Source organism: Chionomys nivalis, chromosome 8, assembly GCF_950005125.1.
Source record: "Chionomys nivalis chromosome 8, mChiNiv1.1, whole genome shotgun sequence".
In the NCBI taxonomy this organism is placed as follows: domain Eukaryota; kingdom Metazoa; phylum Chordata; class Mammalia; order Rodentia; family Cricetidae; genus Chionomys; species Chionomys nivalis.
Genome location: NC_080093.1, coordinates 61,330,703 through 61,357,324, shown reverse-complemented (window position 1 = coordinate 61,357,324; position 26,622 = coordinate 61,330,703). Strand labels below are relative to the sequence as shown.

Genomic DNA, 26,622 nt, shown 5'->3' with positions numbered 1-26,622 from the left:
AACATACATCTCACAGTAGGGGTAGGAATTGTCAGAGTCCTTGACAACCCCACAGGTGGTAGTGAGTCTCCCTCAGGGTGGCATCACCGCCCATGTCTAGGGCTTTCCGGTTCATTTGAAACCAAGATTTATTGGTTCGTAACATTGTCGTGGGCAGGAAGTGCTGCTTTCAGGAAGAGAGGACTGTCACGTGATCTCAGCACCCAGAACAGAAGCAAATTCTGGTTAGGTCTCTTCCGGGCCTCAGCACGCTTAGCAGCATCTGTGGTTGCACTATTAGGAGCTATGAAGGCCTCAAGTTACATGGCAGCTCCTTTGTCCTGGAACTTGGGAGGTCACCCCAAGTGCCCTTTAAAAGATCTGACTCCTGAAAAAGTATGAAGTATCTCTTGAGGGTTAGCACATTGCCAGAATGTGCCAGAACAACAGGAAATGGCTTCTTTTCATCACTGGCCAAGATGAATTCAATATTCATCATGACGCATTTTCTTAGACAAAGAATTCATTATAAATATGTAAAAATTGCAAGAAAATGTTATCCTCTATAATACATACAGGAAGAACCCTTGAAAATTAACATGTAAAAGAGCACAGTAGGAAAAGAGATGAGTCACGGATTTGCTTTACTATTGCCGTGATAAAGACCATGACCAAAAGCACCCAGGGAGGCAAGGGTTAATGTGGCTTACATATCCCTATCAAGGTCCTTCATAAAAGGAAGTCAGGGCAGGAGCTCAAACAGGAACTAAAGCAGAAACCACGAAGGACCGCTACTTACAGGCTCCCTCACTGGCTCCACCCACTACAGGCTCAAGCTCAAGACCCCCAACTTAGGGATGGTGCTACCTACAGCGGTCTGAGGTCTCCTACATCAACCGATAATTGATAAAATGTTCCACTGATATGACCATAGGCCTATCTGAATAAGGCAGTCCTCCAGATAATTCTGGGCTCTGTCAAGTTGACAGCTGAAGCTATTAGGAGATGTCAAATACAACCAGGGGGAAAAAAAATCAAAGTATCTAATAAATTCCATTTTAATTATCATGCAAAGGAACTGAACTCTCTAGAAATAAGAGAAAACTGAGTCAAAATGTTACTGTGTTTTTGCCTGTCCAGGAGAAAGTGGCTCCCTCACAAACCCCAAGTGAGCATGAGCGTCAGATGCCTTGGGAGATCATCTGAAATTTTCCATGATTGTTTGATAATGTATGAAGTGGACACAAGGGTTCACTTGTAGGAGATGCCACGCAGAAATCTTGGGGAGACAAAGTGTACAAGTTAGGTGCTGGAGAAAGGACTCAGTGGTTGAGAGCACGTGTTGCTCTTCCAGAGGACTCAGGTTGGGTTCCTGGCACCACACGGCCCTTCACAACTGACAAAAATGTGTCAAGGGGACGATTCTGCATAATCAAAAGTTTGGGGTTTTTCTTTCCTGAACAATTCATAAAATAACAGTACTTCCTGCCACCTATGCGGTCTTAGATGACTGGATGGAGAAGAGAGTCTATTTATTTACCAAACCTGCACGTCTATGAACGCAGCCTGGTAGGAGAAAATGTACAGGAAGATACACTCCCAACGTCATGTCAAGGAAACAAAGCAGTTGGCCTATGTATGGTCACTTTGTCTGCATTACTTGGATGTTTATCACATAAACATTCATGGGCCTCTGCAGTCCAATCTTTCAGGGGCTGTGCTGTCTCTTCCCAGAACACAGCTCGTCACTGTGCTCCCTGTCTTTCCTTCCCTCCTCCCCCTGGGGACCCCTTAGAGATACAGAACACCCCTTCATTGGAGGAGTACTATCTGTTGCAAATTGGTGTAGTGCTCCACATGGTTTGGAAAGAACTGACCTCCCCCCCACCCCGGGCCCAGTTGGCCCATGCCCCTCTGCATGGTCCCTCTTAACAGCAGATTAGTCACTGGGAAAATCTGTGTCTCCCACAGAGGAAAAAGATCCAGGCCACACCTCACCTGCAAACCATTGTCTTTCCAGTGTCGGGACAGGATTCTGTGTAAGCAAATGTGTAAACACATACATGCAGGGATGCCTATGCCTAAAATCTACATGAACACACATGTATGCGCTCACATACAGTTGGGAAACCTGACATCATTTTAGGGACTAAGGCTGAGCTATCTAGACAGACCCAGAGTCAGTGTGAACTGGAAGCAGAATGTGACTATAGGATGTCCACTGGGGCCTCATGCCTCCCTGGGTGGAACACCACTGGGGCCGAGGGAACACTGCCCTGGTGGCCCAAGGGTTTCTTTTCTGGCCCACACTGTTTATCAAAGTTCAATTGAAATCTAATTACTTACCCAAATCGACAACTTCAAAAGCTTTTACATAAAGTTTGCGATATCTGAAGTAAGTAGTCTGGACCTATTCTTCCCATAGTTTCTGACTCCCCAGAGCCAGAACAAGCCCCACATGGATTCCCAGGTTCCCCACCAACCAGTCTGCTTTGAATGTTCCTACTGCCCTTGGAAAGCCTAGGGAGTTCTGGTCCTGACTTCTGTCTTCCTGGACAAACCTCATTAGAAGTCACAGAAATCAATTTGAGGGAGAGCGGTCCCCCTGAGTCACTTGTTCTGCCTGTGTGAAAACCCATCTACAGCATGGGACATCCAATCCATACCTTGTGGAATCCCCACGTCTGTTACCGCAGCCTGTCCTCCAAGAACATGGACATGGAGGCTGGCCCATTAAGTCTTTGACAAGGCGCAGGGGAGAACTGGCTGGGTCCATAGGCCTCTCTGACTGCGACAGAGTGGACCTTGTGGCTGACCAGTTTAGCGACTGCTCGTGCAGAGCAGATGCTGAGCCAGAGGCTGACCTCTGGGCAATGCAGAAGTGGGTAGTTTCACTGTGGTGACACACCGAGAAAAGATAGTGAGCATTCCTGGAAAAGAAGAAGGAGCCTTCCCACGCCTTCTAATGGCCTTTGGCCAAAAATGGATAGAGTTGAATCAGGGTACCCTGAGCAATGCAACTCCCCACCACTGGCTCAGCCCTGCCCTTCACTTCCAGGCAGCTCTCAGCAGCCCATGCTAGAATTTGCTCCAAGTCCTACCTAGCCCAGGGTATAGCATTCCTGAGTCACAGACAGGAAGTCTTGGGTCAAGCTGCTCCAATGGGCAGGTTTAGGCTGGAAGGAAGGGACAGATATTCTTACCTGTTAAGCCTAATACAAACCTCTGGGACAGAGCCACAGGTGTGCTATGGGTCACAGCCTCTGAATGCACAGAGGTGGGAAGACAATGACCAGATTTGAAACTCCTTCGTGGATGCCTGAGCTTCAAGGGACTTAGGCTGGCCCATGGGAGGAAGGACGTGAACTCCCCCAACACACACTCAGCTTGGGAACAATATTTGGCACTCTGGAACTCAAGAGGATGGAAATCTAGGTACTGATCTCCAGGGCCCTCCCATGGGGGGGGGCATGCTCACTCCTGACAGCTTTTGGTCCTCAACTCCAGTACATAGCACTCTGGGCCAGTTCAAGAGAGGAGCCAAGCTGGTTAATTGGAGTAGCAGCCTTTTGATGGACCCCTTTGGGTGGGAACGTTGTGGAGATTAGAGATCACCTTAACAGGCTGAGTGGGTGGATATGTTGATGACCACAAGGTCGCCAGAGCCAAGGGACAGGGACACTCAGAGAGTGGTGGGTGCACAGGACGGACAAGCAAGGGTGCTTCGCGACGGCCAGAGGTCTCTGCACTCCTGACATTGTGACAGAGAGTTCACAGCCCTGAAAAGCTAGCCCACAGTGTATTTGTTCCTCAAGAACTGTACCCAACCTTGGGGCCAGCCTGTTCCTTTATGCCTCGTATTTCTGCCCCAACTGGGCTAAGGCGCAACAGCTGTTCCCTGAGGCGTCTCCAGCTTCTTCTACCTCCTCATTGTGGAGAGGGGCTAGGTCAGAGGTGCTCAGAGAAATAGCTGATTAGCAGCAGCTTACATTTGGGTACAGGGGCCTAAGACAAGACACTCCATCTTATTCCTCTGTCGCAAGAACTGATGAGAGATCACTTGCAAATTATACCATGTGGTGTGCTACGGGAATCCTCCCTCATCCTTACCCAGGATCCTGATGGGGGCTCTGCCCTCTACCATCTGCCCACCCACAGGCCCTCCAGACCCTGGTACCTCCCAGCCACTGCTCACCTGGCTGCTGCTGCCTCTGCTCCTCCTCTTGCTCCTCCTCGCAGCCTACTTCTTCAGGTAGGAGTGTCCCCAGGCGCTGACGTGCCCTAACCAGCTCCTATGAGGAAATGAGTGTGCTGGAGGCTGGGGGTGTGGGCCCAAACAGCTCAGACACCAGCTGGCCGGCCTGAGCTGCACAAGGCTCAGCCATGAGCAGCCGAAAGAGCTTTTCCCGGCTCACCTGGTGGGTATCGCCACACTCGGGGCTTGGGGATTCCTGCTGGACCAAGATCTAACACATCTTCTGCCTCTAAGGTTCAGGAAGCAAAGGAAAGCCGTGGTCAGCAGCAACGACAAGAAGATGCCTAACGGGATCCTAGAAGAGCAAGGTATTGTACACGGGGTCTCCGCATGGTCATGGAAAGGGACAGGCGTTCACAGCCCTGTCCAGCTGTCACTCAAGCCCTTCCCCTCTCTCCAGCTCCGCCTCAGTTCGTGCTACTGCTTCCTAGTAACGTAGAATTTCTCTATATTTTGGAACTTGGTGTCAGAGGTCATTTTCCCTGCACAGAAGAGCGGATGTCTGAGACATTTCAGTTTGTGGGTTTTTTTTTCTTAAAGAGACCATTCATATCCTGTCAGGTTAGCAGGGCTTTGCCGCCTAACATTTCACATTGAGGCCTTTGATGTCAACCTATGGTAAGGCTCCTACTTGTAAAGAGAAGTGTTCAGTTAACGCGTGGTGCCTCAGAATCAAGCTGGAAAGGACACTGCTTGGGACGAAGCTACTCTCTCTTCCAAAGGAGCGTCCGTTAGGAAACATGCCTGGCTTAGATTCCGGTTGTGTCCTAACTTGTAAATGCTGCCTACAAAAGCTTGTTTTTCTTCCTGTGTCCCAATGGCAGACAAAGAGAAGGTTTTAAACACACAAGTTCTAGCTGAGTGGGGTGGCACCGACTTGTAATCTCAGTGTTTGGAGGCACCTGCTCAGGCAGAAGCATCACAGGTTCAAGGCCAGCCTGAGCTACATAACAAGGTCTCACTTCAAACAGCCAAGGAATCCAGGGGTACATTATCAGTAGCACAGCACTTGCCCAGCATATGCGAAGTCCCTGGTACAATCCCTGGTACAATGCTTTCTACTGGTGGCTTCAGCTTTGCCATAACTTTCTACATAGCTGTGCCTGGCTTGAGGTTATGTACCTGTCATCAGAACTCAAGTGAAACTTTTGAACTCACTCAAGGTAGTGAAGGGGCTAATGCAATCCCCCGAGCTTGGGAGAGTGTAAACAACAGAGAACTCCACTGAGCTGTCACCTTGCAGAGTTTGGGGGACCTGCACGCCTCAATAGACCATCACATGGTGCCAGGGCACCTCTGTTCTCCAGCCTGCTCTTCTCAGTTCTCTGCACATCCCAGAAGCCAGTGAATAGGAAGATGGGGCTGGAAGGGGAACAGAAGCCCACAGGCTTCTACCAGCTCTCCTGGCTGAAGCCAGAGGCTGCCTTGGAGCCACGTCTGTGGCATACACTCGGTGAACTCTGCAGATGGGACAGGGCCTTTTGCAAGGGTGACAGATGACTTATTCTACTGACCTTATCAATGTCAGCTGTGAAGAGAAACCTGTGAAGAGACACTCCAATCCCTGACACTGCTCGCACCTCATTCTGAGCTTGTGTGAGTGACTTGTTCAAGCCCCTTGGTCCACAGCCCACAGTCTCCTTTGCAATAATCTCCTCTCCTTGCCTCAAGGATGGTTAGTTTCCCTGCATTGCAAGGTATGGGATTTGGGGGAGCAGTTCTATGTGTTTCCAAGAAGAGGAGGCTGCAAGACGGAGATCCTGGTAGATTCTTGTCCATTCTGAGTTTATATCTAGAGCCCTGTGATTCCGCTTCTCTGACTCCAAACCTGGACCCTGCCGCATGAAGCTGCAGTAACCCTTGTGTAGGTGCATAGGCTAGCAGGAAGGATGAGTGGCAGGTGAGCTAGTGAGCAAGACCAAGAATGCAGTGCCTGTGATGGACAGGAATGCTGCCATCACTTGCTGAAAAGAGGGTGTGTTGGGAAGCAGATGTTTGATTTAGTGGCTCAGGGCTGAGTTAGCCCCAGGGTGCGTGATTTGAGAATGCTGCTCCCTTCCCACTCTACAGATCCATGAGGAATGCTGTCAGACCGTCCAAGGACTGAGTCACCCATGGGCAATGGATCTAAGTGGCTTCTCTGTTTCTCCTGACCCTACAGAGCAGCAGAGAGTGATGCTGCTGAGCAGGTCTCCGTCGGGTCCCAAGAAGTACTTCCCCATCCCGGTGGAGCACTTGGAGGAGGAGATCCGCGTGCGATCAGCAGATGACTGCAAACGCTTCCGTGAGGAGTTCAATGTGAGTGCTCCAGGTCTCAGCCACCACGAGGAGCGGCAGGACAATCAGAACCAGTCGTTCTCGGGACTCCCGGACCTGGTGCCGATTGTGATGCTGCCCACAAGTGGGGTCTGGAGAGCCTGGTCCCTAGTGCTGTGCCCTTCATTGGTGCTCACTGCCTTTTGTGAAGTGAGATGGTTGCATTCGATGCTCCTGAGGGCTGCAGCCAGCTCAGCTATTGGGTACCACGGATTGTGATAACGATTCTGCCATTTGCTGCCTAGCGCAGGTGGCAGTTTCATGCTGAAGGCTGCGGAGAGCCTCCCACCAAGCCTCTTGTCACGGTCCCCAGGAGGTTGAGCTTCTGATCAGATCAGCAATTGTCCCTTTCAGCCATTGTCATGGCACAGTTCAGTAGTTGTAGAGACTGTCTGCAGGGGACACTAACTCATGTTCAGTGTGTGTGTGTGTCTCTGTTGCTTGTGAGGAATCCCTCCCACAGCCTTTGAGAAGTGACTCCCTGAGACATGCATGCCCATGCAGGCTCATAGTCATTCTCAAACTCTCAAGATACAGTGCAGATGGGTCACCCCACCCTGAAAGTTGCCCATTTCCTCCCTAAAGCTGCCCATTTCCTTTTTTTAAAGTTTTTATTTTATGTGTATTTGTGCCCCGTGCATACAGTGTCAGAAAAGGCCATCAGGTTCCCTAGAACTAGAGTTACAGGTGGTTGTGAGCCACCAAGTCAGCTCTGAGAATGGAACCCAGGTCTTCTACAAGTCACTCACACAAGCTCAGAATGAGGTGCGAGCGCTGTCAGGGATTGGAGTGTCTCTTCACAGGTTTCTCTTCACAGCTGACATTGATAAGGTCAGTAGAATAAGTCATCTGTCACCCTTGCAAAAGGCCCTGTCCCATCTGCAGAGTTCACCGAGTGTATGCCACAGACGTGGCTCCAAGGCAGCCTCTGGCTTCAGCCAGGAGAGCTGGTAGAAGCCTGTGGGCTTCTGTTCCCCTTCCAGCCCCATCTTCCTATTCACTGGCTTCTGGGATGTGCAGAGAACTGAGAAGAGCAGGCTGGAGAACAGAGGTGCTCTTAATCTCTCAGCCATCACCCAGGCCCAAGTTGTTCATCTATTTAATGTCTATGAGATAGGTAGGCATGACACATTGTCTTGGATACAAGGCTCCATACTGTTGCTGTTTTGATGTGGTTTTGCTCAAGTCTTTACCCTGCGTGCAGGGTTGGGAGCTGAATGTTGGTCCTGAGCAAGCATGGGTGTCCAGGGATGGCCGCCTGAGCCTGTCTCTGTCCCAGCGGTGTCACATCGGTTGTTCTGCTCCGGGTCACTCCCACCGCCAGCCACCAGCACCTGGGGATGGAGACTCTGGGGCAACACACGCGTGAGCCTAGAGGAGGAGGTGTTCAGGCAGTGCAGTGTGGTTGTTTCCAGAGGTGGTGTGGACAGTGATGATGATCTGGCTTTTCACACAAAGATGCCTGGGGTGGACAGGGGAAGGTGCTGGGGCACGGAACCACCCTTCACTTACTTTTCAGCATTGCACCCTCCCCTTTGTCTTGCTTCCCTTCTTACTGCTGCCAAGTGTGTTTTCCTCCTCCTCCTCCTCCTCCTCCTCCTCCTCCTCCTCCTCCTCTTCCTCATCTTCTTCTTTTTTTAAATTAGGTCGTACTGAAAGATAGCACTCGAGCACTGGTGTTTTGAAAATTTTCAACTGAACGGCAGAAGTTAATTCTCGTTTTCCAAAATAGCTGTCCCTCACGTTGCTGGTAGAAGCTTGTCCCGCCCTGCATCTTCCACTTCCCCTTCCACTTCTGCTGTCGTGTGTGGGGTGCCAGTGACCTTGCTGTTAGTGGAGGGTCTGGGAGTGGCCAGGAGCAGGATGAGGTAGCTGAGGGACTTGGCTTAGGTGCAGAACTCAAGAGGACATCAAAAACACGGTCGCTAAGACTTGCTATGACTTGATAACTTCTTTAAAATATCAAAACAAGGAGAGAGATGGCTGAACAGCCTGAGCACAATCAAGAGAGAATGACGTCAATGAATGTCCCTGTCACCAGGGACCCCACTTTGGGATGTACCATGAGGTTATGGATATACCACTATTTAAAAGTTTGATGTTTTCACCCTTATGAATTTTGAAATTAAGTTAGCTTTTTAGAAAAGATGTTTCTGGGCTGATAAGATGGCTCAGCAGGCAAAGGCACTTGCCACCAAGCCTGACAACCTGAGTCCAATCCCAGAAACCCACGTGGTGGCAGGAGAGGACCGATTTGTGAAAATGGTCTTCTGACCTTCACATTCATGCCATGGCAGGCACGTGTGCACACAGGCATGCACGCACAGATGAATAATTGTAATCTCAAAACCGTAAGAAGAAAACACGATAGAAAAGATGTTGCCTCGAGGGCTCATTTCTGCTGATTCTTGGCTTCTTTGGGAGCCTTGTAAATTTTATACCCTAAACAAATTCTTCCCCCTCCTGTCCCTCCCAGCCTGCCTCTGTGTAGTCCTCAGCTGTGCAGAGTCCCCCTGCCTGGCTACGGGCAGCTAGAGATACAGTTGTGGGGTAGAGTGTATACAGCCTGCCCCTCTCTCCAGTGGGGAACTGCCAAGGCCACACCTCTGCAACAGCTCTCTTCTGCCCAGATCAGCTGCTCTGGTTCTCAGAGAACACATTTAGGTTGTGTTTCCCTACCCTCCTCCTTTTCTCTGGTCTGATGGCCCCTTCCAAAGGTCCTGGGGGAGGGGGGATCTGAGTGAGTCTCAACATATGTCTGGACATTCCCGTACTGCCGAGCCCAGGGTCTGGGGAACATGAACTTGAGGATAAGATGGGGTTTGTTTGACCTTGGGATCGTCAATCAGTACAACTTGCCTGAGTGCTTGTCTAGGCCTGGAAGACTTGGAATGTTTTCTAAACCTCTACCTCAGTTTACTTATCTGTGAAATAGGGTTTTCTTTGCCCTATGGGACTTTGGTAACACATAAAGAAATATGTAACAGGTAACATGTGGATGAGATGCTATCTGCTAGTTCCTCCTGGAGAGGGCAGATCTCTATCCTCTTCCCAGTTCCTGAATTCAACCCTAGAAAAGGAGGCCTCTGTGCAGGGAAAACCCTTCTCTCGGGAGTATCTTCCCCACTGTGTCCCAGCAAGCTGTGTCAAACTATGGGCCTGGAACCTACCCTATGAAATACATACAAAGGGGGTGTTTTCTGTTTTGTTTTGTTTTTACAACACAACCACAAACCAGAGCCATTGCCTGATGAAGCAAAGCAGACCTCCCACAGAATGCGCAGAGGGTCACTGTACGCTGAACATCTCCAGGCCCTCCTCCCTGGGGTACCAGGCAGCTGAGAACCTTGGTCCTGGGTAGCCTAACCGCAGGGAAAACGTACTGGGCCCAATCTGCGCAGGGAGCTGTTCAGCTTGCTGGGATCTGGAGGACACAGAGAACTTTACCTGGTTCTGCCCACCTCCCCTAGTCCTGTCCTCTGGGAGCCTGGGGGTGGGGGACACGGTGGACCACCTCATCTCTTTGTCCCACCCCTCAAGGTCACGCAGCTGTGGAAAGGTTGGCCAGGGCCTGATTCCTCTTTCCACTCAGGCTTCGTCGGCCACTGCGTTGCAGTCACTTTGCCTCCCTTCATTTTATCCAGTTTGTTGTTTTGAATAGGCTTTGTTTTTGGAGTAGTTTCAAGTACACAGAAAAATTACATACACACTGGAGATGTGTACCCCGTCTCTCCCTCAGAGCAGGTTCCCTCTGTCGTGGGCCGCCGGCGGGGAAACGCTCCATTTGTTACAATTAATAATCGCTGCTGGCGGTGTTATCGCTGGGCTCCGAGGATCTGCTCGTGCTGTGGGGGTTTGCCAGCTGCAGGGTTTCATGTGCCACTGTAACTGGGTTTTGTGTCCAGGGCTGAAACCTTTTGAGAAGGCCCTGGGTTGTCATCTCAAATGCAACATCCAGTGAGAGCCAAGGAGGTAGTGCCAGGCCAGCCCTGGTGGTGAATCAGAGCTCAGACACCTGAGTGTTATAGCTAGGGACCAAGCTGAGAACTCCTCATTGGGATGGCTAGGATGACCTCTGACTGGTCTCTCCACGCTGAGCCAGGCAAAGCCTCTGCCTGTGGCTATGAACTGTGGTGACCCCAGAGAAGAGAAAGGGGGTGTGCCCTGCAGCATCCTGAGGTAAGCCCCTGTGGAGAGCTGAGCTGGCCACTGAAGACACTCCTGCCTGCTAGAGGGAGGTCAGGGCCCTGACCCAAATGAGAGCAATCCCAGGCCATCATGGCTGTCATCTGAGGCTATTCTATGAAGCCAGACCCCGGCTCCCAGAGACTTCGAGCGGGACAACGAAAACAGGAAAGCTCATGTTTCCCGTGTTTGAGTAAGGGAGTCCCTCCAGGTCTGGCCACCTCTTCAGCCAAATGATACTGAGCCCATCTCCAGCCATTCTCCCTTGGGTCTGGTCCCATGTCATTGACTCATAGTCTAGCTGTGAGGGGAGGCAGAAGAGTCATGCATTTTCTCTGTGCCTGTTTCTTCACAAACACTCAGTAAGTAGGAACGCTTCTTCCTTGGAGCCCAGTCCTAGGTCCTGGCTGGTCCTGGATCCAACCGGAATCAGGTTTAATGTAGACGGGTATGACTTGAAGTACACAGTACTCTTCACTCTGCCTCATCTGAGTCTGAGGAGGAGCCCAGAAGCGAGCAAGAGGCGAACAGCTGGAGGCAACCAAAAATCAGAGGCAGGGTGGCTTCGGTGGTAGAAGGAACTAGAAACCTACATGGCCACTTCCATCCCAGATGTGGTGGCTTCTCAACGACAGCATCCCAGCAAAGCGAAACTTCCGTTTCACACTGACACGCCTCAGCTGGGCTGCCGTGGTCACTAAGGTGATGCATTTGGAGCCTCAAAGAGACCCGAACTCCTAACTGCTGAATCTGGGGACTGGAGGGTGGGGGCTGGGAGAATCAGCATTTCTAGAGAGCTTCTAGGCCCAACCCTGCTGACCTGACCTGACCCAATCCACAGAGACGTCTGAGTCCTAAGCGTGGCGCAGGCTGTGTTTACAGTGCCTTCCCAGGATCCTTCTCCTCCTCAACTGCAGCTTAGGCCAGGGTCTCAGCACCCTCTTCTTGGTAGTCTTTGTTTCTCTGACTCCTGCACCAGGACCCCTTTGGGATCAGTTCACCTGTACCCAAGGAATCCCTTCCTGGACTAAAATCTGTATGGACTGGGGCATGATGGGATTGCGATGTGAGTGAATTCCTGACCTCACAAAGCTTAGGAGAGAGCTCATTGTCCGCCCAGTGTCTAGTGTGAGGCCTGAGGAAAGACATGGGTCATGGACAGATGGTAGTTTTAATTCCTGGGGTTGGGAGGGAAGTTGATAGGAACCTGGGTTTAGAATCAACAATGTTCACTCTGTTCTCCATTTCCTTCCAGTCGTTGCCATCTGGACACATACAAGGGACGTTTGATCTAGCAAATAAAGAAGAAAACAGAGAAAAGAACAGATATCCCAACATTCTTCCCAGTAAGACTTTGTTGTTGTTGTTGTTGTTTATTCTTTGTCTTTGCATGGTCTATGACATGCAGATTACACTTGGCAGCTTGCTGGTGACCGTGTGCTCAGTGTTCGTCCCAGGGAATCCAGGGCCACACTGTCTTTGAGGGCCTATTTCCCTGCACAGGGCGTGGGTGTCTTGGTTGCTGTTGACTGCGCTGGTTGCTAAGCATACAGGAAGCAAGCTGGGCAGGAATGCTCCTCACAGGCTTGGGCACCAATGGGCCAGGCTTCTCCTGCCAGATTCACTCCTGGACACCAGTCTAGGCCTGTTGGTGGCCTCAAGCAGCACTTTCCTTCATATTCTGTGTTTGAGGCTTACCTGGAGCAAATCTCCAATGTGCTCTATAGTCCAGAAACAATGACCAAAACGGTAGAATGCAAAGCCCACATGGGTTTGGCACCCTTGAAAGAAGTCTTAACAGACCTTACTCTAACCTCAGCTGCGGACAGTAACCGTGAGCTGGGGAGCGCGGTTCCCCAGGAAGTGTCAGAGTTAGGGTGCAGGCTGCTGTGGGCTGGGCCTCTGTTGTGATCTGCTGTGGCTGGCTGAGCCTGGTCCTGAGGTGCCTGTCTCAGCCGCCAGGACATGTTCTCAGCTGCCTTTTCAAAAGCTGGCCCTGGAGGAGTGGCAATCTAACAGCCCTCCTTCCCCCAACCCCCCACCCCACCCGCCTCCCTGAACCACAGTTTTACCCTTCAGGCCCACAGAAGAGAAGCCACAAACAACTCCACAAAGCTCAGGCTGGCATCCTGAACAAAGGCCTCCTGCTGGTGCCAGAGACCCTTGCTCTTGCGGAGTGCCTGGTGGGGACAGGGAGCTGGCCATAATCAGCTTCAGTGTGCTGTACATACGTGAAACTGTGACCTGTCTAATATATGATCTAGATTTCTAGTACTTTCTGGAGGTAGTGGTTCCCCACTGTCCATCTGCAAGGTTTTTAAGAGATTTCTGTAAAGCCTGCCACCTAGAGCAATGAACTAATGGGCTGCAGTGTGTCAAGGCCACTGAAGGGGAAGTAGTTGTACGGCAAGGCTGAGAGGGTTGCTTTCCTAAGTTTAGACTCTGGATATACTGACTTTACTGCTGAGTGGGTTGTGGAATCCGAGGAAGAAGGGGACCCTTGCTGTGGCTCAGGAGCTCAAAGGTAAGAAAGGCCACAGCAAGAGGGTGTCAGGCTCTTCAGAGTGGCGTGTGTTCACTGATAATTGAGATGTTCAAAGATCAGTTTTGGCTTCTAATTTAATGCTTCACCCTTCTTGACGAGTTTAATTCACACCTTGGTTTAGGCCTCATGTGTTTGGGACAATAGGTTAAGTTAGATCCTAGGGTCATGGTGGGCTTTACAAAAGTCTCATATAAACCTTGGACATAGACAGTGGGGAGATGCTACCTCCAGAGAGTGCTAGAAATCTAGCCTCGGGTCATCTATTGGACAGGTCACAGCTCCATGTGCCTCAGAGCTAAGGACATTCAGGGCATCTTACCAAACTTTCTCTCTCAGTCATTAAACCTGCTATCTTCCAAAGCTAACACTCACAGTCTTACCCAAGAATGTTTCTGAGACAGAGGTGGCAGCTCACACCTGTAGTCCCAGCAGCCCCTAGGCTGAGGCAGGAAACTCTCCAAATAGAGGCCAGCCTGAGCTACATAGCAAGTGAGACCCTGTCTCAGAAAAGAATTTTTTTAAAAAAGGAGGAGAGAAGAAACAAGGATGGGAGGGAGAAAGGAGAAAGGGAGAGAAAAAAGAAAAGAGACAGACAGACAGACAGAGTAGTGCTAATTTCTGCTGAGAGCTCAGGACACCGAATCAGGGTCCAGCTCCTGCCGCAGGCACAGGTGGAGCTCTTAGCTCACCGAGGACTCACAGGCTGGGTGCCTTCCAAACTCTTTCTGCTGCACACAAGGCAGGGTTGCCGTACAGAAGGGAATCAGCCTGCCCTCTCCCCATGTGGAAGTGGGGCAGCACTGTAAACAGTCCAGTTCAATGCCCCCCGAAGTTCCTTTGCTCTTGCCCCCGGGGTGAGGGCTGGCCTCAGTCCTCCTCTCCAGGAGTAACACCTGACTTGGGGTGCTGACAGCTATCCAGGATTGGGGGCATGGTGTGTTTACCAAGAGTGGTAAGCTCTTCATTGTCGGCTTAAGTTTTCTACACCATGGAAACACCATGCCTGACAAGGACCAATCGTGGCACCTGGTTAAGGAGAGACATACCTGGTTATATGGAATGGCTGGTCCTGCTGGGGCAAGACAGTGGGCTGGATACCATGGAGTCAGATTACGATCTGCAAGGTGGGATGGGAGGACCCCGTGCCCACAGCTCTGGGTGTCCGTTGCCTCTCTTAGTGTATCCCAAGCCAGGGCAGACTGGCAGTAGGTTCAGAGATGTCCCTGGACTGGAGTGCCGTGTGGGGTTGGCCTGGGAATCCCAAAAATGGAGTCAAATGCTCTGTGTCCAGAGGCTAGGCTCATGCCTGCGAGGACTCTCTGAAGCCAGCAGCCCAATGGCCCTCTGCTGGAAGCATGCCAGTGCTCGTAATTTTAGAAAGTGATGTTTTGACAGCCAAGTGTGACTTTTCAGGATTAAGAAGCAGGAAGCACTTAGAAGCTGTGAGAGACTCAGTCCGTGCAGATGCTATTTTTTGTCCTGTGTTTCCCTAACTGTTCCACGGTGTGAGGCATTCTAAATTCTCTTCAGCCAGCTTCCATCCTGAGGCCCTGAGCCCCTGAGCAGGAGTGTCTAGATGGGTGACAGTGGATTTGGGGTTTGTCATCCTGTCCCCAAATTTGTGCTCTCCCCTCCTCTGCCCAGAGCAGGACAGATGCAGCTCAGCAATGAAACTCAGTCAGGGAGTCTGAGGTAGCACACACAGCCCAGCCAACACCCTTCTGTGTAAAGAGGGCCCCAGCAAAGGCCAAGCTAGCCTGGAACGCTCAACGCTCCTTCCTCGGCTTCCTCAGTGCTGGGACTACAGACCTTCCCGCGTCAGCTATCTTTCTCACTACGTGTTGACGCAGTGGCAAAGTTTCTGTGAAAGAAAGGGCTGTGGAGAAACTGGGGCCACAGCTCCCTTGTGCATACACACATCACTGTAACACCCCACACCATCTCTATACCGCACCCGAATAGTCCACTATAACACATATCATACCACACACCTGACAGCACACACCACACACACTACCTATACATGTTGTACCATACACCACACATAATAAACTCATGATCAGCATGGCCTACCACACAGCACATACTTAGCACACTGAAGCATATGTACATACCACACATGTATAACACACAATACCACAAAAAATACACACACCACACGCATACAGATCATATAACTCACAACACAGTACACATCATCCCACCATACAATATCCTCCTCATACCATACAACATATCCTCAACACATATCGCATGTATGTAACACACAAAACACAGCACCACAAATATGCATAAACACACACACGCGTGCGCGCACACATCTCTGGCTACCCTCTCATTCTGGAAAATAGCCTGTTGAGTCAGCTAGACTCTCCGTCGTCAATAGTCCAACTCTGCAAGCTCCCAGCTTCCCCCTAGCCCTGGGGCAGATGGTGATGAATGGGTATTAAGTTCAGAGGCCCAAACCCTTTATCCCCGTGTCCTCTGGAAAGCCTGAATGGAAAGACCTAGTTCTTCATCCAGAGATCGCACTATGTACACCTGCAGTTGTTAACGTTTGGACCCACTGTGAGAACATAGTCACTTTGTTCTCTGCTGTTCTACCTTATGATCATGGGACCACCTCTCCTCCTTCCTCCCCTGGCTGAGGCCCAGGTTGCTCAGGCAGAGCTCAGCCAGGCAGGGGCACCCCACCCTGACCTCAAGGGAAGACCTGGTTATTTCCTTCCACTAACTGACCTGGTTATGTCCTTCCACTAACTGACATTTGGTTAAAAGACATCTCGGGCCCCTGTAGCTCCTTGTCCTAACACCATGGGTTGCTTGCTTTCCCAGATGACCATTCCAGAGTGATTTTGAGCCAAGTGGACGGAGTCCCCTGCTCTGACTACATTAACGCGTCCTACATAGATGTAAGTTGGTCGCTTTCCTTTCCCCTGGCCTGACATGAATCCGAAGCTGGGTGTTCAGGGGCTGGGTCTGAACTGTGATGTCTGGCTTTCTTCCTCTCTGATGCTGAGTGTGTGTAATCACCACGCTTCGGGCAGTTTGGTCACACGGAGAGTGTGAGGCCACCATGCTTTCTCAGCTTGCATCTTCACCAGAAGTCACACAGATAACAGTTCTGGGGGAGGGATAATGACTACAGCTGTAGACTCTGAAGGTGTTCAGTCCAGTTCCTTATAGCGCTGATGAACCACAACCAGCCAAATGCACTGGACTAGACCAACCACAATAGGCTACAGAATTAATTTAGGGTTTTCGTTTTTGAAATATCACTTAAGGTTTTTAAATTTCTTACTTAAAATATAAAGAAATCAAAGAATTTGTATATAATATACGAGCCCAACTAGAAATATAAACGTGTGTATATCTGCTTGTGTGTGTGCGCGCGTGTGTAGGAAAACAAGCAAGCAAAGAAAGAACAGTAGTGAAGGCCTAGGGAAAACAGTACCTGCTGTCTCTGAGGTTGCTGGTGGGTTTTGTTTTTATATTACTCTTTTCTGTTTTCTACATTCTATGGGGTGAATCTCCCCCCACCCCACCCTTCTATGAACAAAGTGGTCCCCTGGGCAAAGATAGTCCTGGATAATTACAGGTCTGAATTCATTTTTCTAGGGTTACAAAGAAAAGAACAAATTCATAGCAGCTCAAGGTAAGCAAGCTTTCGGCTTAGTTCATGTCTACTCAGTATTCTCACACAGTCATTCCAGTATCTAACTGCCAACCATGCCCACGATTCACACTGGTTTTACACGTGTGTGGACCCCTGTGTCCCTGTGTCGGATATCCATGCTGTGTGCCCCTCTGTGACTTCACGGCACACTCAAGGAACCTCTGGTTGCCCTTCTGCCGGCCTAGACTCACATTCAGTATGTGACTTTTACTTCTCTCTTCTGCCTGAGCTCCAGAAGGCTCCTACTTCAGTGCGGGGAGGATGGGAGAGAGGGGCTTTTAGATCAAGGTCATAACTGCCATGGCTTAGCCACAAAGTCACGTCTTCACCCTTGGACCTAGTCCCACGTTGTGCTTAGAGAACCTTCTAGTCGGCCAAAGGCTATCTTTCCAGGAGGGCTCAGCAATTCCCCAGGGATCAGTAAGGCTGAGACGAGACTTCCCCTCCCCCTCCTCTTAGGCCAGGTTCCCTAGAAATAGAAACACTCGTTACACACAGGGGACCGCGCATGCCCCTCTGTAAATGAGAGAGAATCTGTCAAACGTTGGTGGAAACATAAAAAAAAAAAAAGGCCTGCATTTCTGTCCTAAGCACCAGCTTGCCAAAGAAGCATTTCTTTAGCTCCCTGGCCCCTCCTTCTGAGCCTAGAACTCTTAGCCTTAGGATCGCGAAATAGCTGTTATAACCCTAGGCACTGTGTCATATTCAGACAGGAAGTGGACAAAGGGCAGAGGAGTTTCTTCTTTTTCTTGATCTCTCTCTCCGCCTCTCCTTCCCTCCCCGCCCCTCAGGACACGTGCTCACTCCCACACATTTACATTCCAATTTGTCTGGAGGGGCCCGTGACTCTGAGGGACTCCAGTATGTGGTGGCTTCCATTTACTATGGCAAGCAGAATAGAGATGACCCTCGAAAGTCCTCTGGGCTCCTCTTTCTTTGCCTGTGAGCCAACATAGCCACCCAGACTGCTGGACTGCACAGCCAGCTTCCAGGTTGCAGGGCCTGTCTTGTGCCTGGGGAGGGTGGAAGCCTTCACGGCTGAACTTACTGGGTGAGCTTAGATATAGCGCCTCCATGCTGACCCTCCCCTCTGCACACAGGCCCCAAGCAGGAGACAGTGAATGACTTCTGGAGGATGGTCTGGGAGCAGAAGTCAGCCACGATCGTCATGTTGACGAACCTGAAGGAGAGGAAGGAGGTAAGCTGCCCTGCACAGACCCTGTAGCCTTTCCCTATAGCCTGGCACTCACCAGGGAGGCCCTGATCCTCTGCATGGGCACCTCTTTCCCATCAGTGGAGGGCAACAGTACTCAGGCCTTCCAGCACTTTATCTTGAAGTCGAATCTCCACCTTTCTATACCTCACTGTCCTACGCCAACGTAAGGAATCATAGTTTCCCTTCTTTGTCCGAGGATCATCTTGGCCCCCCGTAGCTCTAACCCCACCGGAGATAACAGACCTTACAATGAAAGGCACTGGTGTGTTTCGCACCTGGTGGGCCTGGCTGCCAATGGACACCACTGCATAGGCCTTTCCTAGACTAGAGCCATGGTCTCCAACACAGGCTCATGGAAGGCCTGCGTGTATGCGATCAGCTAAGAATGAGAGGCACAGTTGCCTTGACCCTGGTAGTGTCTGCTGAGCCCGAATCTCCATCCCCAGTGCCAGGAGCTGGCTCTGATGCCGGCTGGAAGGGCAAACAACAGAGCCCTGGGAGAGCTGTGGTTGGCACAGAGCTCCTTTTCCAAGTGAAAGGGGAATTGGAGGCCTGAGGGAAGCCTTCTCAGATGGGGAGACCCAGCCAGTAGACTGTGCTTCTAGCATGTTCTAGCATGAAGGCCCAACTTGGCAGACGGTATCTGCCTGCTGGGCTCCCACCCAAGGCCCTCTGCATGCGTGACATTAGCCTGATCCTCACATGTGCTGAGGACATGGGCAGGGCCTACAGGGTTGGGATAGAACACCCAGTCTTGGGATGCACAGGAGAGAAAGGATGGGGCTCACTTAACAGTTAGCAGATCACTCTGTCCCCAGGGCACCTAACTGGTGGGCTCTGTGCCCAGCAGCACAGGAAAAAGTCTTCAGTGTTCATTTCTAGTTTTCTGATCCATCAGGGAGAAAACACTGGGGATAGATAGCATGGGGGTTGCTGCTTCTTACTTCATGACCCCTTCCACCCTTGCTCTCCTTTGTCACCAACAGAAAGATTGACACGACAGAAACAGAGCTCTCACCATAGGCTTCCTGCCCTGTGAGGGGAGACCCCCATTCTGTAGACTGAGCCTCATCAGAGCCCTCGCATCTCTGTGACCCACTGCCGACAGAGACCGCGTCTTCCCAGGGCTGCTTCTCCCAAAGGCCACCATTGTAGCCCTAAGCCGAGGCCGAGGACCTCTGTCCTGCTGTGTCCTGGTGGTGACATCCGTCTCGATCTCCCCAGGAGCCTCCTGCTGTATTTTCCTGGCCTTGTGACTCAGGGCTGCCTCTTGGTTTTCTCAGTTTCCATTACCTCAGATGGAGTCATTTCTCAAGAGAGTTCCTTTCCCTTGGTGGCTTTCATTGTGGTCTTTGTTTCCTGGGCAGTATATTGCAAAACCCAACTGGCATCTTGTGACCTGAGGAGGCCTGAGGGTAGGGCAGCCAAGAGTTCCCTGGGGTCTGAGACCCCTGTTCCTCTCTTTGGAGAAGGCTTTCCAGGAATAATTGCTTGAGAGTCCTCAGAGCCCCGGGGAACCAAGATTCACCCAGACCAGACATTTTTAGTGCCACTACAGGCCACGTTCAATGCCCTGTGACTGTAGGCCAGCTTAGATCAGGATACAGGGAGAGGTGATATTTGTCCCCTAGTTGTGACAAAGATGGTCTCTGTTGTGCCAGGCATCTTTTACTTCAGGAGCATTTTAAGCCTGGAGAACAGGCCAGTTTGCTGTGCTATTCACCAGCCATTTCTAGGACAAACCGTGAGGTGTCTTGGAAGACTTGCTCAATTTTAGAGACGTCACCAAGGAAGACATTGTACAGCTCTTTGTCCGCCAGGGTGGTTCCCATTGGCTCGCACACTGTGCTGATGGACAGCTTACTCCCGGTTAGGGGCTTGGCTCAGGTAAAGAACAGCCTCTGTGGCCGTGAGCACCCCATAGGTTCCCATGTTAGCGTGACCTTGTGAATGGCACGCAGGGTGGCAAGCATGAGTGGCCTGGCCAGAAGGAAGCAAATGCTCAGGGAGGGCATTCTAGGGGTATTGGGGCAAGGCTCACTCAGCCAGAGGGTTGCTGGGGTCAGGCTTCCTAGCTCTGAAGGGAACAGGTTTAGCATGGACAGGCATGGCTGGAGTAATAAGACGGGAGGGATGAGATGTTACTTGTCCAACCCGAAACACTCTGGTTGGTTCCCAGTCACTTTTGCCACCGAGACACTCTTACAGGGTGTCCTCCCAGCTCCTGGGAAGCTGACTGCTGACCTGGGTCACCTGACCTTATGCAGCTAGTGGGAGGCCATGCCTCAGAATGTATCTTGATTCTTTGCCTTCGATTGCTCCTCACAGGAGAAGTGCTACCAGTACTGGCCAGACCAGGGCTGCTGGACCTATGGGAACATCCGTGTGTGCGTGGAGGATTGCGTGGTTCTGGTGGATTACACTGTCCGCAAGTTCTGCATCCATCCGGTACGCATGGATGCCTCGTGTTGGCTTCTCGGGAGCTAGGTTGTTGGGGGAGGAGCTTTACAATGTGAAGAGCCGCCCTGCCTCACCCTACTCCCAGCGTGGCAGGAACTCCCACAGAGGCTGTGGCTGGAACACGTTACAGACTGGGACATAGTTAGTAGATCAAGGACCTGAATCTGCAGAGCGCTGGGTACTTTGACTCCCAGCAACAGCGCTAGGTCTCCCTAGGAGGTGGGGAGCCAGCTGGATAAGTACGGGATTCAATGGGGGACCTTTCCCACTGTACCAAGCAGGCACTACGCTGCCAAGTTATACCCGGGGTCCAGGATGATGTCTTTCATACTGCAGCATTGTGAAACAAGGCTGTTTGTTTGTTTGTTTGTTTGTTTGTTTGTTTGTGACAGGGTCTCACTATGTGGTTCAGGCTGACCTAGAACAATGAATGGAGTATAATGGCTTCAGATTTACAGAGATACATCTGCTTCTGCCTCTGCCTCTGCCTCTGCCTCTGCCTCTGCCTCCCAAGTGATGGGATTAAAGATGTGACCCATCAAATCCAGTGGCAGGATTGTTTTATAATGGTGTCAGAATTATGTTCAGCATCTCCCCTCCCCTGTGTTTTTCATGCTTGTTTCAAGACAACCTTCAATAAAAATGCTTGTGAACAGGACAGATAAAATGAAGACTTCAGAGATAGGCCATTTTTTATCAGGAATCAAATGTAAAACAATTGGTGTGATTAGGTTGCAAAATCTCAACTGAAGTTTCTAGAAACCACTACAGAATGTTTTTGAAAGGATGGACTGGGTGCGTGGCTCAGTGATAGAGCATGTACCTAGCATGCTCTGAGCCATCCCAAAATTATTATCCCTTGCTGGTCTGTCTCCTAGATGCACTAGAATACACATACGTGCAAGTGTGCATGCGCACAGCACCCCCCCCCCACACACACACACATGCACGGAGTTCTAAACACACCAGTCTTGTCTTCTGCCACTATCAGACTCAGGAGAACAGAGGCTTGAGAGATCTCTGAGGGAGGGTCTGGGGTCTCCAGTATATAGGCTGAGCCTTTGTCTTTTCTTTCTACACCAATTCTTTGAGATTTAAAGAATAGGCTAGTGTAAAAATTTTAATTGAAAAAAATAAAATTAAAATTAAAAAAGAATATGCCAGTGATGACTCAGTTCCCCAGGAGTGAGGTGGGACTGTCCAGACAGAGCAGGCTGGCCTACCTCACAGCTGGAGGATCTGAGCATTGGGGCCAGCTTTGGGGATGTGTGGCACTGGGATTCTGGCCTGGGAATAACCTGCAGTGGGAACTATGCATACTCACATCGGTAGGGCACCCCGGTGTTCCAGGATTCTCTGTGTTCGTGGACACTGACCTTGCATGAGCCCCCCAAACTGTCCCTCAGGAGGCGATGCAGAGAGGTCAGGGTAAGGGGGCTCCACCTCTCACTTCTTCCTTCTCTGTCCCAGCAACTCCCCGAGAGCTGCAAAGCCCCACGGCTGATCTCACAGCTCCACTTCACCAGCTGGCCTGACTTCGGGGTACCTTTCACCCCCATCGGAATGTTGAAGTTCCTGAAGAAAGTGAAGACACTAAACCCCTCACATGCCGGGCCCATTGTGGTCCACTGCAGGTATGTCAGGGAGGAGCAGGACCTTTACAGGCACCCACAATGGCGGGGTTGGGGGGTGGGGCTGGGGACATGGCTAACGGGACAGTATTGGGGAACAGAGCTAGGGCTGCTAAACATGAAGTTTCACAGCAGCTACCCCACTTTGTCATTGGAGCAGAACCCCAAAGTGTAAACCTCTTCAAAGCTGACAGGCCCAGGTTGGTGGCTGATATGGGAGCCCTGGGCAGGTCTTCTGCTTTGTCTTCTATACTACCTGGTATCCCAAGGATAACTCAGTTCCCATACCAGGACACAACCACAGTGGTAACAAGAAGTGTTTGGGGGTATGCATACAAGAAACACACACACACACACCCCGGGCTTCAGGGTCTCTAGCCCTGAGCTAAATTACTGGGGCTGCAGTGCCCTCTGGTGACCAAGCATAGATTTGCTCCCTATTCTCCCAAGTTGCACCCTACTTAATTTTGCCCTAGGCTGTGTCCTTTGTCCCCCAGGTTTCAGGCATCTTCCCAGGCTTGTCACTTACTTCAGGGAATGTGACTCACGAGGTGGCATCTTTCTCCTCCCTGAAGCGCGGGCGTGGGACGGACAGGCACTTTCATTGTGATCGACGCCATGATGGACATGATACACTCAGAACAGAAGGTGGATGTCTTTGAGTTTGTGTCTAGAATCCGCAATCAGCGCCCTCAGATGGTCCAGACAGATGTGAGTGGCACTTCTTCCTGCCCTGGCCTAGGCATCACAGAGCACCCAGGTGCCTTCGCCCCACTCCATGGGCCCGTTTAATTTTTATTGTTTTTGTTTTCTGTGGTTATTTTGTTGTTGCCTTGTTTTGTTTTATTTTTACTGTACCGGGTATTGCACCGGGTCTGTCATGTGACTTCACCCTACCACTCAGCTGTATTCTCAGCCACCTTTTCACTTCCTGATATGTAGTCTGAGCTGCCCATCCTGGCCGTGACCCAGTTCTGTAGCCCGAGCAGCCCTTGAGCTTGTGATTTTCATATCTCAGCCTCCTGAATAACTGGAATTTTAAACCTGCACCACCAGGCCCATCTTAGAGGCCCGGTTTTGATAGGCGGGTGGCCACAGGCTGTCAGCATGCCCAATGCCCCCCCCTCTGTCATTACCTCCCACAGAGTCTCAAAGACTGGGGACCCTTATCCTTCATATGTTCATATGCCACGGGGGCAGATCTAAGCAGCTGGCATAGCCCCTGGAGCCCCCACGAAGGCAGTGGCCATCACTGTCGTTTTATTGTACCCTAGACAAACATGATCATTAACAGACTCTTGCCCTTCAGCCTTCTCTTACCAGCAGAAGAAGTGAGCCCTCCTCTGGACTCAGGGCAGATTTGAGCAGCACCCCTGTCTCCCTGCAGGTACAATATACATTCATCTACCAAGCCTTACTGGAATACTACCTCTATGGGGACACTGAGCTGGACGTGTCCTCCCTGGAGAGGCACCTGCAGACGCTACATAGCACAGCCACCCATTTTGACAAGATCGGACTGGAGGAAGAGTTTAGGGTAAGCGCTTCCCGGAGTCTTCCATGCCCTAGAAGAGCCCAGGGTGAGCGCAGCAAGGCAACTCCTGGCCCCGGAGCGGGTGTCTGAAGAGCCTGTGAACATGGCGTCTACTTAAGTGGAGCCTTGAGGTCAGAAATTTAGGAGAAGGGTGTCAGGTGGTTGGCTTCTGGGAAAGAGTACAGTGCAAGCTACACGTAGGGTCACTTGGTCTCCCAGTGTCGAGGCAACCTCTGGAGACGGAGACAAACTTCTGCACAGGTTCCCTGCCTCAGGTCCGTCATCCTCCAACTCCCTTCCTTGGTTGCAGAAACTGACCAACGTGCGAATCATGAAGGAGAACATGAGGACAGGCAACCTGCCAGCCAACATGAAGAAGGCCCGTGTCATCCAGATCATCCCATGTAAGGCAGTGGGCATGTGACCACAGGTCCTGAACCACCCAGCTTTGAACACCATGCTAGCGAGTGAGGGCCTCTGGGTCCAGTTCTGGGCTCCTGGGAGCTGTGTCCAATGTCAGGAATAAAGGACCCTCTTGGGATACTCTGGAAACCTCCAGAGACCCTGAGGGTTTCAGGTGGTGCCTAGAATATGGCTCAAAGGCAAGGCACGAAAGCTTTATAGGGAGGGCTCACTGGAACCTAGGAAGCTTGCCTCAGATATGACCTGGTGCCTGATTAGTGCTCTCTAGAGCCTGGAGGCACCTCCCCTACACAGGTGAGAGTAAATAGCGTGGCCAAGAACAGGCATGTTTCAAAGGACTAAATCAGACCGAAAATGAATTCATCCAAGTCCTTCAAGGGGGGAGGAATAAAAACACTTGCCTTGGGGACTGCATAGCGCTGACCTAGGGTAGGCTTAACTCTGGCCTGCCGTTGAGGACTGAGACGACTGAGGCAAAGACCCATAGTAGCCAGAGACCCACATCTCCCTCACCCCCTCTCCCCCATCCCCTCAGGTGAGGGAGGAAGAGAAATCTAGACAAACACAACCAGAGAAGTATGTGGGAACCCCTGGCTTGAAAGGAAGGCAATTCAGGTCACGCACAGTGTTTCTTCATGCCCTCCGTGGAGCAGAGGCTCAGCCACCGCTCTCCACCATTGCATGGCTGTTAACAGGCCTTCTGCTTGTTATGGTCACCTCTTCTCCAGAAGCAGAGAGTTCTCAAAGGCTAGGCAATCTACCCCCCGCCTCCATCCCTTGGTTCTCTGTGGCCTCGGTGTGTCCCCTGGCAACTTCAGCTCTTATCTGGTCACCCTCCCTTTGTTCCTAGACACAGTATTTTTAATGCTTCTATAAGGGGACATATTTCAGTGATTCATGAACCACTTTATGAACCTGCTGGATAACGGGAAGGTCCCTAAGAGTTGGTTTTAGTAAGAGTCTTGGTCTCAGTTTCTTTACCTGTTGCTGTAATGAAAGGCCTGATTTAAAAAAAAAAAAAATAGTCTAAGTCAGAGTTGATTCTGGCCCATGGTTCCAGGGTGGGGTGTGGAGTGGAGGGAGTCAAGGCAGAGGGAGTGTGAAGCAGCTGCGCATATGACATCCACAGTTAGGAAGTGAGCAACGAGCGCACACTGCTGCCCAACCCGCTTTCTCCACTTACATAGTCTAGGATTTCCTTGCCAGAGAATGGCTCTGCCCACAATTAATATTGGTCTTCTTCACATCAGTTAATGTAGACAGACACTTTGCCCCGAGGCCCATCTCCTTGTGAGTCTAGATCTGTCAAGCTGACGATTTACCTTGGCCATCGTGGTCTATAAGGCAGGGTTGAATCTGCACTAACAGAGGAAATCCTGCTTTGCAGATGACTTCAACCGGGTGATCCTCTCCATGAAAAGAGGACAGGAGTATACAGACTATATCAACGCGTCCTTCATAGACGTATGTATTGCAGCCCCATATGTGTTTGGTGCAACATGGGGCTCCCTCCTGTACGAGCATGCGCCCTTGAGCGTGAACACTGCTTTACACACAATTTTCCTGGCAGAATTACTTGTTCTTAAAATAACGAATAGTGAGCCAAGTCTGCTAGTACACACCTGTAATCCCAACACTCGGGAATTAGAGACAGGAATACCAGGAGTTCAAAGCTAGCCTCAGCTACATAGGGATTTTGAGACCAGCCTGTACTACATGAGACCCCGCCTCCAAAATTCAAAATAAGGGAAAGTTGGCTTATCAGCTAAGAACACTCGCTGTTCCTGCAGAGGGCCTGGGTTTTGTTTGCTGTCCCCATGAGGTGACTCATAACCACTGGAACATCAGTGTCAAGAGAGCTGAAATTCTCTTTTGGTCTCCGCAAGCACCAGGCATGTACATGGTACACATACATACATGTAGGCAAACACTCATAGACATAAAATTAAAAGTACATCTTTAAAAGACAGAAATCAAGCAATATTGAGCTCTGGAATTGGGGCTTGTCTCACTGCTGATGACTTGGCTGTTTCCACATAACCTCTGATGGATGGCTTCTCCGCGTTGGCATATGTATGACACCACAGTTGTGTGTGTAGAACATGTGTCGGCTCTTGAGTGATGTCTGTGACTTTAACCCACATAGACTGGGTGATTATCTGACTGGGGACACATGGGGGCCGGGCTCCATGCACAGTGGAGTTGGAAGAGAAAGAGACAAGAAGGAACCTTGCAGCCAACAGCCTATTAGTGCTTCTGTCTACACTTGAGGGGGCAGATGGAGGTGTTGAAACTAGAAGCCCGTGTTCTAGCTCTACACCCAGGGCCTCTGCATCACCTCAATGTGAATCTAACTGTGACACACAAAAGCCCATTAGAATCAAGGCCACTGAGTGCCGCCC

General features: G+C 50.8%; 1 protein-coding gene across 4 annotated transcripts in view; it reads left to right on the top strand.

Annotated features, from left to right (window-relative positions):
• The window catches only part of Ptpre (protein tyrosine phosphatase receptor type E), a 142,948-nt gene that overhangs the window by 104,016 nt on the left and 12,310 nt on the right, over nucleotides 1–26,622 (top strand). For 3 of the 4 annotated variants that reach the window (XM_057777850.1, XM_057777853.1, XM_057777851.1), the window contains 13 exons: nucleotides 4,138–4,231; nucleotides 4,469–4,542; nucleotides 6,396–6,532; nucleotides 11,991–12,081; nucleotides 16,116–16,192; nucleotides 16,899–16,935; nucleotides 18,057–18,154; nucleotides 20,501–20,620; nucleotides 22,103–22,266; nucleotides 22,839–22,974; nucleotides 23,651–23,800; nucleotides 24,108–24,201; nucleotides 25,608–25,684. In XM_057777850.1, coding sequence (XP_057633833.1) covers nucleotides 4,138–4,231; nucleotides 4,469–4,542; nucleotides 6,396–6,532; nucleotides 11,991–12,081; nucleotides 16,116–16,192; nucleotides 16,899–16,935; nucleotides 18,057–18,154; nucleotides 20,501–20,620; nucleotides 22,103–22,266; nucleotides 22,839–22,974; nucleotides 23,651–23,800; nucleotides 24,108–24,201; nucleotides 25,608–25,684 — 1,349 coding nt within the window. Of the gene's footprint in view, nucleotides 1–4,137; nucleotides 4,232–4,264; nucleotides 4,398–4,468; nucleotides 4,543–6,395; nucleotides 6,533–11,990; nucleotides 12,082–16,115; nucleotides 16,193–16,898; nucleotides 16,936–18,056; nucleotides 18,155–20,500; nucleotides 20,621–22,102; nucleotides 22,267–22,838; nucleotides 22,975–23,650; nucleotides 23,801–24,107; nucleotides 24,202–25,607; nucleotides 25,685–26,622 lie in introns of those variants that run through there. The other variant, XM_057777852.1, reaches the window with a different exon arrangement.